General features: G+C 42.0%; 1 protein-coding gene across 1 annotated transcript in view; it reads left to right on the forward strand.

Moving 5' to 3' along the window:
• Nucleotides 1-5566: 5566 nt before the first annotated feature.
• The window catches only part of FNTB (farnesyltransferase, CAAX box, subunit beta), a 61911-nt gene continuing 51607 nt past the window's right edge, over nucleotides 5567-15870 (forward strand). Inside the window, exon 1 of the mRNA XM_036120202.2 lies at nucleotides 5567-5852. Coding sequence (XP_035976095.2) covers nucleotides 5709-5852 — 144 coding nt within the window. The 5' untranslated portion in view covers nucleotides 5567-5708. The remainder of the gene's footprint in view (nucleotides 5853-15870) is intronic.

The following is a 15870-nucleotide window of genomic DNA, read 5'->3' on the forward strand; positions in this document are numbered from 1 at the left end:
GCCAGGCCTGGATTTGGTAGATACCACTTTTGCCCGTGGTCCACTGGTCAGAGCTCAGTCACCAGGCCCTGCCTAAACGCAAGGGCGCTGCTGGGCAACCAGCGCCCAGCTGCGACTCCCTGCTCTGGAAGGGGAACAGAACTCTGGTGGACAGCCAGCATTTCTGCTGCGTAGAAAGATTCCTGGCAGCTCTCAACCCTGTGTATGAGCATCACGTGTGGTGCTTTAAAAAACGCAGGTGCTGGGTCTCTGGCCCCAGGGATTCTGACTCGGTGGGCCTGGGCTGGTGCCTGGGAGAATCTGTATTTTCAAAGGCACAGCCTGGGTTGAGAGTCACTGGGATGCTCTGGAGTGTGTACCCCTGACATTGTCTCTCAACAGTTTTTAAAATCATTTCTCAGCCTTCTCATTGGGAGCAGTGCTCTTTAATTGGCTTCTATTTTGTATCTGCTCGTAAAATAGTTCTTGCCATGATCAAAGGGGACTAAGAGTCAATACTTTGGACAGGTTTTCAGTAATGGAGTATCTGTAATGAATACTATATAATTTGATAAATTTTATATCAATATATGACACAATAAAATAATGCAGGTATGTGTGATTGATGATTTATTGATTTCTGAGAAGTGCAGTTGTTCCCTGTGCCATAAAATCATGTATTCAGAAAACTATTCTTTGAATGATTTGAAACTTTTTATATTTCCTTTTGTGTGCTACAGGAAATAAGAATAAAAAATAAAATTTCACAGTTTCCAAATTCTAATGTAGTCATTTAAAAATTATTACCAGAGAATATTTATTCTGTTGAAAGTATTACTAAATGGGCGCCTGGGTGGTGTTGTCAGTTGACCATCTGACTCTCGGTTTCGGCTCAGGTCATGATCTCAGGGTCGTGGGAATTAGCCCTGTGTCTGCTTGAGATTCTCTCTCTCCCGCTGTCTTTGCCCCTCCCCCCAGTCCCTTGCTCTCTCCCTCTGTGAAATAAATAAATAAATCTTTTTAAAAAAAGAAAGTATTGCTAAGCACAAATATTACATATTAAGGTGCTATTCTCATTAAATAGATTAAAATTAATTACTCCTTTCCTATTCTCCCACTGCATTTTGTATATATGTTTTATTTTGTTTATATGTATTTAAATATTTTATTTTATATTTACTTAAATACATTTATTTATTTTGTATGTACACAGTGTCTGTTTTTATTAGCTAGCGAGCTCCTGACGGGTAAGGCCAGTATTATGTTCATTGTCTTCATCTTCTACAGTGTGTTCTAGAAATGAGTACTCAAAACGTGTATTGCAATGACTGCAAATCACTCACATCATTTAACCTACTCAATGCCTGTTATGTGCCAAAGAATAAGCAATGACCAGTACAAAAATCTCTGCCCTGAGAGCTTACATTTTGGTAAATAAAATAAATACATTAAAGGTAAGGTCTGTCAGCTGGTGATAAGTGCAATGGAGAAAAGTAAAGACAGCGTGTTGGTGCAAGATGGTGGCATTTCAGCTTTGTATGGGGAGCTCAGGAAAGGCCTGAAGGGAAAGGAATTTGAGTTAAGCTAAAGACTTGAGTCAGACTTCAAGAAGTGGGTGGACAAATCCTGTCTGTACCTGAGGGCAGAGCATCGCAGGGAGGGGGTAGCGAGCATAAGCACTCTGAGGCCAGCATGAGGCCAGTGTGGGGGGACAGTGTGAGCAAGCGGGAGAGTACAAGGAGGAAAGGCCATGTTGTCGGGGCCTTCTAGGCCATGGTTAAGGACCTTGATTTTGACTTTGAGTGAGATGAGAAGAAGGCTTTGAGCAAAAGGGTAACTTTGCTCATACTGAAAAGGTTCATTCTGGCTTTTGAGCTTGTATTTGGCTGCAGAGAGGCAAGAGCAGAAACACGGAAAACAGGGAGTTAAGAGATGAGTGTAAGAATCCAAGCAACATGGTGGTGGCTTGGACCAGGACACTAGCGGTGGAATCAATAAGCAGTGGTCCGATTCTGGATATGTCTTCAACAAGATTTATGGGGAGTGAGAGAAAGAGAGGCATCAGGGATGGACTCCAAGTGGAGGGATGGAGTTAGCACAACTGAGATGGGGAAGACTGAGTGCAGAGGCTTGGAAGGGAAGGCTGGCAGCTCTGGTGTGGAGCTGCCTGTTAGACATGTAAGTGGAAATGCAAACAGGATATTAGATATTAGATATGAACTCAGAGTTCAGGAGATCCAGGCTGGAGATATAAATGAAGGAGTTTTCAACCCAACGGTAGTATTTAAAACACCAGGACTTTCTGAGCTCACAGGTGATGAGTGTAGACAGAGCCCTGGGGTTCTCCAAAGTTAAGGTGTCAGGAAGATGAAGAAGTAGCAAAGGCTAGTGCTGGACACTACAAGAAAATATTTCTAGAGAAGGGAACTGCTAATAACAAATATTGCTAGGAAATCTAGCAGGAAGACAGATGAGGACTGAGAACTGGCCCTTGGACTTAGCAACATGGAGTTTAACAGGGACTTGACAAGAGCTGATGGGGAAGCCAGATGGGAATGGGTTCAAGAGGTATTTGGAGGAGAGGAATTGGAGACACTGGGAGGAAATAAGTGATGGGAAGGTGCTGAAGGAGGGTGGAATCAAGAGGGTTAAAAATGTCTTTTTTCCCCCAAGAATGGAGAAGTAGCCTGTTTGAGGGTGATGGGCATAACCAAGTACAGGGATAATGTACTTGACATTTTAAGAGAGACAAGGGAGAATTGCTGGAGTAACATCCACGGGTAGTGCATGAGGGGAGGGGGTGGGGCTGGCCCTCAGTAAGAGCTGGGCAGTAATTCTGTCCAGAGAAAGAGGAGGGACAGGGAGGACAGAATAGGAGGCCACAGATGTTGGTAGACGAGTAAATGTGGGGAGGAAATTAATTATCTAGCAGGATAATGGATGAGTTCTTTCCATTTTCTAATCTTTACAAGATGTGTATTATTATATACTTTCAGAAGATATTAAAAGAAACGATTCATGCCGACATATGGGCTTCTGTGAGTAATGCAGTGAGAGCAGTTTTAAAGCCTACTCTGTAAGCTTACTCTAGGGTCAGGAGCGACCTCTAGTGGTTCATTTAGGTCATTAGTTTTTTTTCTTGTTTTCTTGCTCTTCAATGTACAAAATAGTACTATCCACATTTTATATTATTTTTAAAGAAACAATTACGACTCACAGCTCAATTTAGAAAAATACCAGGCATTTGAGTAAAATAAACCCAAACCATCTGCAGTCCAAGCTGGAGTTGCTATTATCATTATTTTCTCCTGTAAGTATATCATTCTTTGCCATACTGCCAATATTTATGTCCATTCTGCTTCTTGAACCAGTGGTTTTATCAAACCCAGAGGAAGGACAACTGGTGGGCCATTGCTGATCCAAGACTAAGCAATCCTCTCAATGCTACACAGAGTACAAACTCCTCATATTTTTCATTCCTTGTTTCCCTTGACCTTTGGTTGTCATTGGGTTTCCTCCACCTGGGATGTTCCCTCACCCTGCATTAATTAACTCATTTCCTTACATCAGTCCTTCCTGATCTTCCATACCATAAATTTCCCTGTTATATAATCTCACAATGGCCTATGGGTCTGCCATTTCCCCCAACTGTAATGAAATAGTCAATTTTGTAATGATTGTTTAATGTCTTGTTTCTTCTGGTAAATCATGAACCCTCTAAGGGTTGAGACTGTGTCTGGCTTTTTCACCAATGTCTCCTCAGCACTTAGCTCAGTGCTCAGCACATAATGGGGACTCAATAAATACCTATTGAATGAATAGACGGTATCCTGCAGGAGACTCTTGCCATGCGCCTTTCAGATCCCAATGCAGAAGAGACTGCATTTCAGAAATGGATTTCTATTTCTTGAATACAATTTGCAATTGCTTTAGGTGCACCTGTAACAGATATAACAACTTGTTAGAAAACTGTTCCAGCTACTCTTTCAGTAGCTCAACTTAAATTTCTAGCCAGCAAAGCAACTCTTTACAAAGAATCCTTAGATGTGACTCAGACCTTATCAGACCTTTTTTTTTTCTAAAACAGAACCAAGGGAAAGACAATAAGATGCAAATAGAGAGGGAAGTACAGTGCAGTCATATCCATGACCCTAACCCACACAGTGTCACTTATTCTCAGATTTAGAAACATTCAGCCACCTACAGGACTTAACTCAGCAACAGGACCACTAAAATGGACATGGTGATAGTGTTTACCTGCCTTTAGGGCATCCCAGCCTCATCTTTAGAATCTGAGAGCTTCTATTTAACACCAGAGATGGGTAAGAGGAGAATGGTTGGTTGTGAAATACCACAGCACAGTTCCTTGGGTTCAAGACATGTGATGTGGAATTGAGTGGGAACAGAGTAAGATACTCTCAGCAGGAAATTGTCCGAGTCTCTCTGGAAAGCCTGTTATTATGGTATCTTCTGTCCCTCTGCCCCAATTCTTGGTATTACAATTTTGATGTAGTCCTTTCAGGACCCTGCAAGAGATTCTCTTCTATTCCTTGTCCAAAGACAGGATTTTCCTAAAATCACAACTTTAACATTTTTATGTAGGCATATGTGATGATTAACCCTACTCAATGAGAAGTTTATTTATTCTGAACACCTTCAGATTAAATCATCAGAATTAATACACATACATACGTGTATCTGTAGCAATTTTCTCTCAAACTTGTTCCTTCTCGTGGAGCTCTTCCCCACATCGTTCGTGTGGATGGCTCCTTGTCATCCTTTGGGTCTCGGAGAGACCTCGGAGAGGCTTGGCCTGACCACCCAATCTAATGAGTCCCCTCCTCCTTTCCTCTCTCTCGTAGACCCTGTTATTTTCTTTCATACCATTTATCTCAAGTCTTCATATATTTATTGTGTTCATTCATTAATTCTGTCTATTCCACTGGACCGTAAGGTTCCCAAGGGCAGGGACCTTGTTTGTTTTGTTCACTTCTGTATTTCTAGAGCCTAGCACAGCATGTGACGTATAGTAGGGGTTCCCTAAACAACTGCTGAATAAACGACTATTTCCTTTGTTGTTGCCCTTATACTTCTTCCTTCTGCTTCACTTCAGTTCCTGCTCCTGCATGCTAACTCCCTGGGGGACAGGAGACGGCTACAATGCCCCTTCCCTCCATCAGGGAGTACCGAGAAGGCAATTCCCTTGTTGAGAAGCCGAAGGCTTCTCCTGGGCGGCGGTCACGCAGCACGCAAAGGTGCACAGTAATTCTATTAGCGATAGCGTGTCTGAGTCAGGAGAGCTGTCAAAACTGTTTTTACAGTTCCACTCACGGTTCTTGGGGACCCGAAACTGCGAACTACTGCCATTACAATTAGGTGACAATTAGCACAACGTTGAAGTGTGCGTGCGTGCGTTAATTTGCATAACGGACCGAGGCGTCCTACACCATCTCTCTGAAATGAAATCCAGATGGATAGACACATCTTTCCTTCCTTCCTTCCTTGCGCGCCAGGAAGCCGAGCCTCCTGCAGCAGCTCCTCTGCCCAATGGGGGGCGGCAGCATCCTAGTAACTCGCTCCCTAAGATGTGTAGGTGGGTGGAGAGAGATTCGCGTTCAAAGTCTTTTTGACTCTATCCGCTCTCCGTAGCTACTTAGCCCGCTTGAGTTTCAATGCGCGTTGTTGTTTGACGAAGGGCGTCCTATACACCGCCTGCTGCTCTCCTGATCATGGCTTCTCCGAGTTCCTTCACCTACTATTGCCCTCCATCTTCCTCCCCTGTCTGGTCAGAGCCGCTGTACAGTCTGAGGCCCGAGCACGCGCGGGAGCGGTTGCAGGACGACTCGGTGGAAACAGTTACGTCCATAGAACAGGTGAGGTGGCCGGACTGAGCGAGGCGCCCACGCGGGGGCTTCTGGGAGCGGGAGTTCCGTCCGCAGGGCCGTAGGCGTGCGGAACTCACCGGGGAACTACTACTCCCACAGTGCACCGCGGCGCCTTCCCTCTGGGAAGCTCTGGGCGCCCAGGCTTGGTTGTGTTGGGGAATGGAGCGTTTGTGGGGCCAGGTTGGGGAGAGGTCGTTGTCAGGGCTGGGTTTGGAGGGAAGGACAGTACCCGGGTCCTCTCTGCCTAAGGAAGCGGAGAGAATCGTGTTCTGTGCCTGGAGGACTGAAGCAGCCTGGGCGGGTCAGACAGCCCGTTTCATTCTGCCGGGACATCGGGAGGTTTTCAGATGGATAGTGCACTTTCCTCACCCTGCTCGTAGTTTGGGACGTAGAGGGGAAGAGAAGCGGCCAGACTGCGTTCATGCCATTCCAGGATCTGTTTAATTTCTGACCTGCAGTGCTAGGTGTAGGGCCTGCCTCGTGGGTGGGCATTTTAGTAGTCATTCAATCATTTGAGCACCAGCAAAGTATTGGACGCAATGTTAAACGCTGGAAATACAAAGAAATAAGCCAGTTTCTGACTAAGAGCATGGCACAGCCAAGTTGAGGAAAGCAATACTGTCTGGAAAGCGCTATAATAAAATTATACATTTTTAGACGACTTATCCTTCATTCACTGAGGCCTCGAACCTATCACTTTGAAAAGTGCTTGAGGAATGAGTAGTGAACTCTAGTTTTGTTTTTCTTTTCATTCTCCATTTGGAATTGTTCCCAAGTTACTGTGGAAATGTTTGTCCATCCGTCACTAGAAGTGGTTGAGATGATTCTTTTTAGTACTAACAAATGAAATAAGATCTCTTAGTAAGATCAGTTCCCAGGCTTAACATTGGAGGGACTTACTTTGACTTTCATACCTGAACTTGGAAGCCTGCATTTAGGCAATTAGTAGTGATAGTTATCATATTTTATATTTATGACTATGAATATAATTATAAATTTATAACAAAAAACAAGGACTTGAATACACAGTTATACACATAGTAGCAGAAAGAATATTATAACTGGAGCTTTATGCTACATGGGTTTTAGCCCTTACCTTTTGAATCTAGCTCCCCAGCTTAGTTAGCCCACCACTGTGTCTTTCTACAGAAGTCTTTTGCAAAAGATTGCAAAGAAATCTCCCATCAATGAAAAACCTACAGGATCTTTGTAGTATTCCTAAGCGATGGACTGTAGAGTTTATTCAGGTGAAGCCTTTTCCTTTTTATGTGACGTAAGACTACTGGGTCACTTTTTATGTAATTAACTGACCCCGCAGATAAGGATATGGACAGAATACTAGTGGAGAAAAGGGGATCAGAAGCTGGTCTGTTAATTTAGAGACCAGGACAGAGACTTCCATGGTTAAAGGGGCAAGTCAAAAACAGGAACATTATCAGGAGTTTTGCTGATCTGCTCTCTTTTTCCTGTAGTACTTTATTTTTTCAGTCGAATGCCCCTGCTTAGTTCCTGCCAGGAAATACTAGCGTTTATATTTTAAATGTCTAGGCATAATAAGTGATGCAAAAATGGAGGCAACAAGATTCTGGGCTGCCAGAAGGTCAGCCAAGGCCAAGGCTAGGCGCTGATATGGAACATTGTTATTATAGGGTGTCTTTCAAATGTAGACCCAACTATGTAGATAGATAGTAAAGCATCTTGTTTGTCTTTTCCATGTCATTCTTCCAGTTCACATTTTAAAAGTCTGGGATAAACAGTTCCAGAGAGTAGGAAGATGATGTAGTATCTCATACAGATGGTTACCTCAGTGTCAACACTACTAATAATCATAGTAGTGTCCATTTACTGAGTCCCAGTTCTGTGCTAAATGCTCTCTATACATTGTATCACTCAATCCTTTTCCATTTCACAGACGAGAAAACTGAGGCTTAGAGGTACTAGGTGGGTAAGTTAATAAGGATATATATTCATAAGAAATACCAACCTTGTTAGGAGGAGTTGTCTACAGAAGATACTAGTTGTTCTTTTGGTTCTGTCCATTTATTCATAGGGATTTACTGACAGGGTTTAATTTTGTGCCATTGCCAATAAGAACAAATGCTTATCTCCTGTTTCCTGTCTGATTATCAGGAAACTTTATTTATTTGTTAAGCAACAATTTGATAATAGGAATTAAACCTATAAACAGTGTAAAGAGCCCTTAGCTATGGATTCTTCTGTTCTATTCATTCACATTTTTATTTGTTCAACAAATACTTGAGTGTTTTCTATGTGCCAGGCTCTGTTCAAGGCACTGGACATCAGGCAATAAGCAAAAGAGGCCAAGTTGGTGCCTTTATGAAACTTTTCTTCTAGGCCAGGGAGACAGTCAACAAAAAAGGGAAAAAAAAACCTGTCTGTCTATCTATCTATGTAAATATCCATCTGTCTGTCTGTCTAATTTTAATGAGAAGTGCTGTGGAGAAAAAGAAACAGGATAAGAGAGATGAAGTATGCCAGGAATGGGTGTGGTGGGAGCAGGAAAGGTTTTTATATCAGGTGGTAAGGGAAAACGTCTGATGATATGCCTGCCGCTTGAGCTGAGACGTGAAGTAAGTGAGGGAACAAGCCATGTGTGTGTCTGGGGGAGAAGCATTTTGGGCAGAGAAAGCAGCAAGTGTAAAGGACCTGAGGCCTCCTTAGTGCCTGGTGAGTGAAGGGGCACTGTGAGGAGAGAGGTTAGTAAACAGGAGAATAGGAGATGAGGTCGCATCATGTAGGGCCTTACAGACCATTGTAAGTATACTTTCAGTCGCCCTGTTGAGATGGGGAGCCATTTGGCTGGATAGCTTCTTTTTACCTCCCCAGATTCACAGTACCCTTTTCCAGCCTGCTCTGTAGGTGCACCGCGAGAGGCGGACCTGTGTGGACAGGCTCCCTTGCCTTATGGCTTCTAGGTGTATTTGGCCATGGGGTGTACTGATAGGGGATGAGAGAGGGAGAATGAGATCACACGTTTACTCCTTTCCTGACAGATTGCATGGTCTGGAGGGTCTCTAGACTTGAGGTCACAAGTCTTCTCAGGTGCCTTTCACTGGAGTTCTCTGGCACCCTTTCCACTCCTTCTCTTCACACTTTTCAGGCGTAGGAGGAGATTGAGTACCCCTGTGTTGCCTGCCCTAGAGTTCTGTACTCTCTCTTGTGGTTTCCCTGCACCTGCCCACACCACTGTAACTAGTTCCTTTAGAAACCCTCCTCAAATCCCCCACTTTGAATGTGCCATCTGTTTCCTGCCAGGAGTCAGACTGATCCATGATCCGAGAGTTTGGATCCAATCTGACTAGCATTTTAACAGGCCCATGTAGATGAGTGTTGGGATTGTGAGGAGGTGAGGAGGGTTGCAGGGGGACCGGTTAGGAGGCCTTTGCAGTAAGTACTCCAGGTGATGGATGATGGCAGCGTAGCTCAGGGCTGTGATGGTGGAGGTGACGAGCAGTGGTCAGGTTCTGGGTATTTGTAAAGATTTCTGCCTTGACAAGCTGTTTCCCTGATGGGTTGGTGCATGGAGAACCTTTTACAACTCTAGAAAACAAGATGTGGTTGTCTTCCTTTTTTGTGCTATCTGCACTCACCCCTTTGCAAATGCGCTTTGATTCAGGCCAGTAGGTTAATACCGGCACAGTCTCAGAAGCAGCAGGTTTGCCAAAAACAGTTGTTTACAGAAGGTACTCCTCTTGTTTTTCTTTTAGTTTGCCCTTAGAAACAGGGGCAAAAGCATCCTCCACTTGAAATGGCATGAGGTCATTAGACAGCATTCAGTCAAGGGACAGTCAACTGTGGGGAGTATCTGGAAGGATTATCAGTCTTAGTTCCTGCCCTCAAAATTCTTTTCTCTTAGAGAGAAGAAAGAACATGCCTGAAGCAACCACAGAATAATTTACAAAAGCATGGAAGTGCTAAATTATGACTGCATTGCTCAAGGGTTTGGGGGAGCAGAAGCCATATGTTGTGGACTGAGGTGGTCAGGACAACTTCATGGAGAGTGTCGGGTTATAAAGGATGGAGTTGGGGGGTAGCCGTTCCAGTCAGAGGAGCTGTTAGGAGGGAAGACTCCACCCTACTGGGCATGGAGGAGGCCCGTGGGCTGTGGTAGGAAATTAGGTCAGCTGGGCGGGTGAAGCCAGTGGGATTGGGGGTGGGTGGGGGCAGCGGGATGGAGACAGGCTGAGGAGCTGTCTTCAAGTGTTGAGCATTGTGCCACTGCAGCTCCTGACAGAGGGAACATCAGGGGTCCAGGAATGAATCCTGGACGCCTGCGGTTGACTTGTTTCAAGTTATAATCTCTGAAAGATTATTAAATGGAGGTGAAACAAGTCACTAAATATGATCAAACTTACTAGTTTTTTTGCGCTTCTGGTAAAAGAGACCAGAGCTCTGCTTGGTTACGTGGTCAACAGGCTAGCTATGGTCAATCAGTTTTGCTTTATTGAAATTCAGCATGTATCATGTTGCTCAACTCTAAGACAATCCCAAATATCAAATTTCCCTATTAAAAAGTAAAAAAAAATGTTTTTTGGTCAACTTGAAAATACATATACTTTTTTTTTAAACCCTGTTTTTTTTTTATTTTTAAAGATTTATTTGACAGAGACACAGTGAGAGAGGGAACACAAGCAGGGGGAGTGCGAGAGGGAGAAGCAGGCTTCCCGCGGAGGAGGGAGCCCAATGCGGGGCTCGATCCCAGGACTCTGGGACCATGACCTGAGCCGAAGGCAGACGCTTAACGACTGAGCCACCCAGGCGCCCCGAAAATACATATGCTTTTAAGTACATAGGTGAACAAATCAAATCCCTACTTACAAAATTTACATTTTAAATTTAGGTGCATGTACCTGTTTAGAATCACACACTTCGTAAAATCACACTAATTTAGAAATATTGTTTTTCCTCTTTATTTATAAAAAAATTTTCTCCAAAATCTTCATGTACAACTTTGACCTTAGTATTTTTATCTTGCTGGAGCCACATTTTGGGTCAACCAATGTATTTTTCCAGATCACATTTTCATTTTTTGAGATAAATCCCTTTTCAATATGGGTAAGAATATTTCATCCCAAGTTACAGGTACCCACTTGTGTAACATTAGGATCCTTTTACAACATGTCCAGTTGGTTATATCTGTGATCACCACAACTTAACTACTATTTACTTTTTTAAGTGATCTTTAAAAGGGTTTACAATGGCAACTTAACCTGTAGAAGTGTGAGTTCATATCCTCAGGAATAATTGCTAAATCTTTGCTTAATTTATCATCTTTCCTTGGTTCCATCAACTTACCTCTATAAGCAGCCAAAACAAACCTTGACTGAGTTTGTTTTAGGCTGATTATGTCAACCCCAACTGGTATTTTGTATTTAAAATAAAATAAAATAAGCAGATGTGCCAGAAGGTGAGCACTTAATTCTTTGGATTTTAAGGATGCCATTCTATTGTTATTAATTTATTATTTTTCTTTTAGTTAAGCCTTTACCTCGTGTGCACATTAACAGAAACCAACAATATTGAGGAAATGGAAATGTAGACACCAGCAGAAACCAAAGAACTAGGGAGTGGGGAAAAGATTGAACCAGCAGACCTCAAAGAAGGGGGACTGTGGATTGATTCTAAACAAATGGAGAACTGCAGCTGCAGTTCCCAGCATGGAATCTGAAGACAGAACCGAGGGCTGGTGTTTAGAAGTTACTTCAGATTGGCTAATAGAAGGCCCTGAGTGCACCACCAGCAATTTCCAGTGTGGATTAAACCGGCAGACTCTGTTAATGGGGACTGTGGACTGGAACTGGGGAAGGGATTCCAACGTGGAATTGTAGATTCAACCAAGAGCTAAGGACTGGGGCTAGACCGACCAGTAACCCTAGACTGGAAAGCCAGTCAGATGGGGAGCTCCACCAAGAGGAGCTCACCGGTGGCCCTCAGAAATGGCGAGAAAGACCGTGAACTCAGAGGGGTTTGCAGGGCACCACATCTGTTTCTTGTTGTCTCCAGATGCCACCACAAGTTTGCTTTGGATTGCAGTGCTGCCACCTAATCTGTTAAAGACCAAAATTCAACTGAATAAATTTGAAGATCTAATTGGCTTTATTAAACAATTCATTAATCGGGCAGCATCCCATCTAGCAAGTAGAAAGGAACTCCAAAGGGCTACAGAAAGGGAAAAGTTTTTAAAGGCACATAGAAGAAAAGGTTTATTTTGGGTGAGTTCCCCCTTCCCATGGTCACGTCCATAGAGAGGGCCCATGGGACAGGTTACCTTATTGGCACTGACCAGAAAATTCTTGACTGGTTAAGATTACATTCCCCGGGGGAGGTTGAAAATGCACTTAGGGTTAGGTATTAAGCTCCAGTCTGGTGACCTAGCATAAGTGACTTTATTATGGGCCTGTGGTTTTCTTTTTAACACTGTTGTTGATTTTTTTAATTCCTTCTCCTCTTGATGGACAACTGAGCTATTTCTAGATTTTGGATATTAACGGCTGTAAATGCTACATTCTTGTAGAAGTCTTTTTATGAGCATATGTTTTCATTTCTGTTGAGCGAAGACCTAAAAGCGGAATTGTTGGATCATAGGGTGGGTGTATGCTGAGTTTTATAAGAAACTGCTATCCTTTCCAGAGTGGTTGTACATTTTATACCTTTACTTGCATTGTATATTAAGAGTTCTGGTTGCTCTACATCCTCGCCAACATTTGGTCTTGTTGGTTTTTTCAACTTTAGTCACTCTGCCAGCGGTTGTGGGTGGTATTGTTAAGGAAGAAGTTATTTGTGATATTTGTTAAAGGAAGTCTCTATTCAAGACTTTATTACTACAGTGACGATTGCAGTAGGGGAGAGAGATTGGGCTCAACTCTGAATACGACAAGGGAAAGTGAGAATTCATAGCCAAGGAGCAAGGTGGAGGGATTGTTGGATGGAAACTTACTAAGAGGAAGGGTCAGAGGAAAGGAGGAATTCTGGCTAAACCAATTTAACAGGCTTCCTCCTAAAGGCAGGCCAGTGTGAGCAGACATCACTGGGGGACGATGGAGGATGAGGAACCCAGTCAGATACTGAGGATGATCAGATACTAAGGATGGGGGATTCTAGCTGAGCCAATTTGGTAGGATTCTTGCTAAAATTGGGTGATGCAAACATGGCCACAGAAGTACAAAAGTCAAGGCTTAGTTGGGATATGGATGCATTGTATGTGTGTCTGCAAATGATTTGACTTTTCAGAAATCTTTCTTATGCCTAGATACAGTAGTCATGGTGAAATTTTGGTATTAAGTGTTTTGTTTTGATTTGATTTCTTAATAATTCCCTCCAACATTTTATTATAAAAAAATTTCAAATATACCGAACAATAGACAGCATCTGTTTACCTTTCACCTAATCTTTATCCTTTGTATAAATATAAACTGTTAAAGGATAAATTTTACAAGAGGATAAAATCAAGACTCATACAAATATAAAATGAACACATCAAAGATTTTATTTAACTCATGGAACTGATAGGATATGATAACTAATTCAGAGGAGAACTCAAAGTGCCACACATTCACGTCTGGTAAGGAGTGCTGAGGTGAATTTACAAATGCATGCAAAACTGGTCGGTATACATACAGTGATCATTAATTGCATTTTACCAGATATCATATTCATATCTATGGGTAGAAATTATTTGCATAACTATCAGTTTTCTACAAATTAACTTCTACATCTACAGAGTGTGAAACAGCCTAGTTAAGGGCAAAAAAGGAGATAAGCCAATGGATCATCTAGCCAGGATGTAATTTTTTCTGTATGTGTGTGTGTGTGTGTGTACACACATGTGTATATATGTATATGACTAATATTTTTTTCTGAATCTTTGACAATAAGATAATAAGCATGCATGTCTAAAGAATAACATTCTTCTACATTAAGGACAATAGCATCACACCTAAGAAAATAAAAAAATAATTTTATAATATCATCTAATATCCCATTTTAAATTTTTTGTTTTCCCCAATTGTCCCAAGAATCTTTCTATCTCTTTGTGTGTGTGTGTGTGTGTGTATGTTTTGAACTAGTCAAAGTTACTTTTTTTTTCCAGGCTATTTAAGAATTTTGAAGAGCTAATTCCTTGGGACTAAATCTTCTGGTGACTAATCCTGGTTGCCTTTCTTATAACATTTCATATAGCAATGTTTCTGAAACAGATCAGATGCTTTAGGCTGTCATCTTCCTCCCAAAAGAGTCATATCACTTTCATTAACATGGTCATGAGCTGTGTGCCCTGTACCCAAGGGAAATGAACCTATGGACCCTTTGGTATTTATACAAAAGAAAATTATCTGTTGTTATGGGGCTGTTAATCAGCCTTTGTATTGTACCCGGTTGATGACTGCCTTGCCTATTGGGGTTCTCATGCTGAAAGGAGAGATTGACTAGAATATAATAGTCCGTTCCTTTGGGATGGAAAGGAAGCATGGAAATCTAAGATAAAATGAGAGCTCAGGGAAAGTGGGCATGGTTTAGCATCCCTATGCAGTATTGAAGCTGATTTTTTAAAAAAATTCTGATTTGAGAGCTATATAGTGTTCAGAGTTTTGCTGACTGAGGTAACTTTGTTTTTTTAATACTTAATGTCAGTTCTCTTTTATTTAAAGTGAGGATTTGGATAAATTTATAAAAAGGAATTTAGCTATAGATCTTGCCTATAGATATTAAGCAGTTGTTATGACTGTTTCTCTTAATTCTATCCCAAAGGTTAAATTTCTAAGTCTACTAATGTATTAGAGGTCCCCAAGACCACCTCTAGTTGATTCATTACAGGGATTCAGAGAACTCAGCATATAGTTGTACTCATGGTTATGATTTATTACAGTAAGAGGCTACAAAGCAAAATCAGCAAGTGAAAGGCTCATAGTATAGTCTGGCGGAAATCAGACGCAAGCTTCCAAGAGTCCTCTCCCAGTGGAATCACATAGGACATACTTAATTTCTCAGACATCAAATTGTGATAACACATGCAAAGTGTTGTCTACCAGAGATGCTCCTTAGAGACTTGGTGCTCATGGTTTTTACTGGGGTTGGTCACATATGCACCTTCTGCCTAGCATGTCTCAAAATTCCAGACTCCCAGAAAAAAAGCTGTTCAGCATAAACAAGGTTCTTTATGCAGTTTCAGCCCAGTGAGCCACACATCAGTTCTTGGAATGGTGGGGACCCTCCCCAAATTCAGGTTTCTAGACACCAGCCAAGGGTCAGCCGTTCAAGCTGGCCTTTCTAAGGATAGCAGTCTCACAGTTGGTATGGTGACTCCTTTGTATACAACTAGCTTTTTTCCTTTCCTTCTGCTACACAAATCGGAGCAAAGAATGCTTGTGTCTTCTCAGTAACAAATTTACTCAGATTTTATATAACATTTGGCAGGCCATATGGGGAGAAGGGAAGGCAAAAAAGGATGTTGCATGTTTTGGAGATGACTTTGATTTTCTCTTCGCCAAATGAGTTCTTTTTAATTTCTATATTAATCCATTACTATTTGTCAAAAAAATTGCAGGCTTATTGCTAAGTATTATTTTTAAAGTTGTACTCTAGACACCATTCTGTGTGCTCTAAGGTGATCTTTTTCTAAAATATACCAGTTCCTAAAGACAACACATAGAATGGGAGTAAATTTTTTTTTTTAAAGGTTCACACATCCATTTTCAAAGAGAGAGTGAGAGTGGGGGGAGGGGCAGAGGTAAAGAATCTCAAGCCAGATTCCCTGCTGAGTGGGGAGCCTGACGTGCGCCCGATCCCATGACCCCGAGATAATGACCTGAGTCGAAACCAGGAGTCGGTAGCTCAACCAACTGAGCCACCCAGGTGCCCCATAGAATGGGAATAAATTTTTGTAAATCATGTATTGGATAAGGGTCTTGTATCTAGACTATATAAGAAGTTATTACAATTCAATAATAAAAAGACAGCCCAATTAAAAAAAAAAAGAAGTATCTGACTA

Source organism: Halichoerus grypus, chromosome 8 (assembly GCF_964656455.1).
Source record: "Halichoerus grypus chromosome 8, mHalGry1.hap1.1, whole genome shotgun sequence".
Lineage (NCBI taxonomy): Eukaryota > Metazoa > Chordata > Mammalia > Carnivora > Phocidae > Halichoerus > Halichoerus grypus.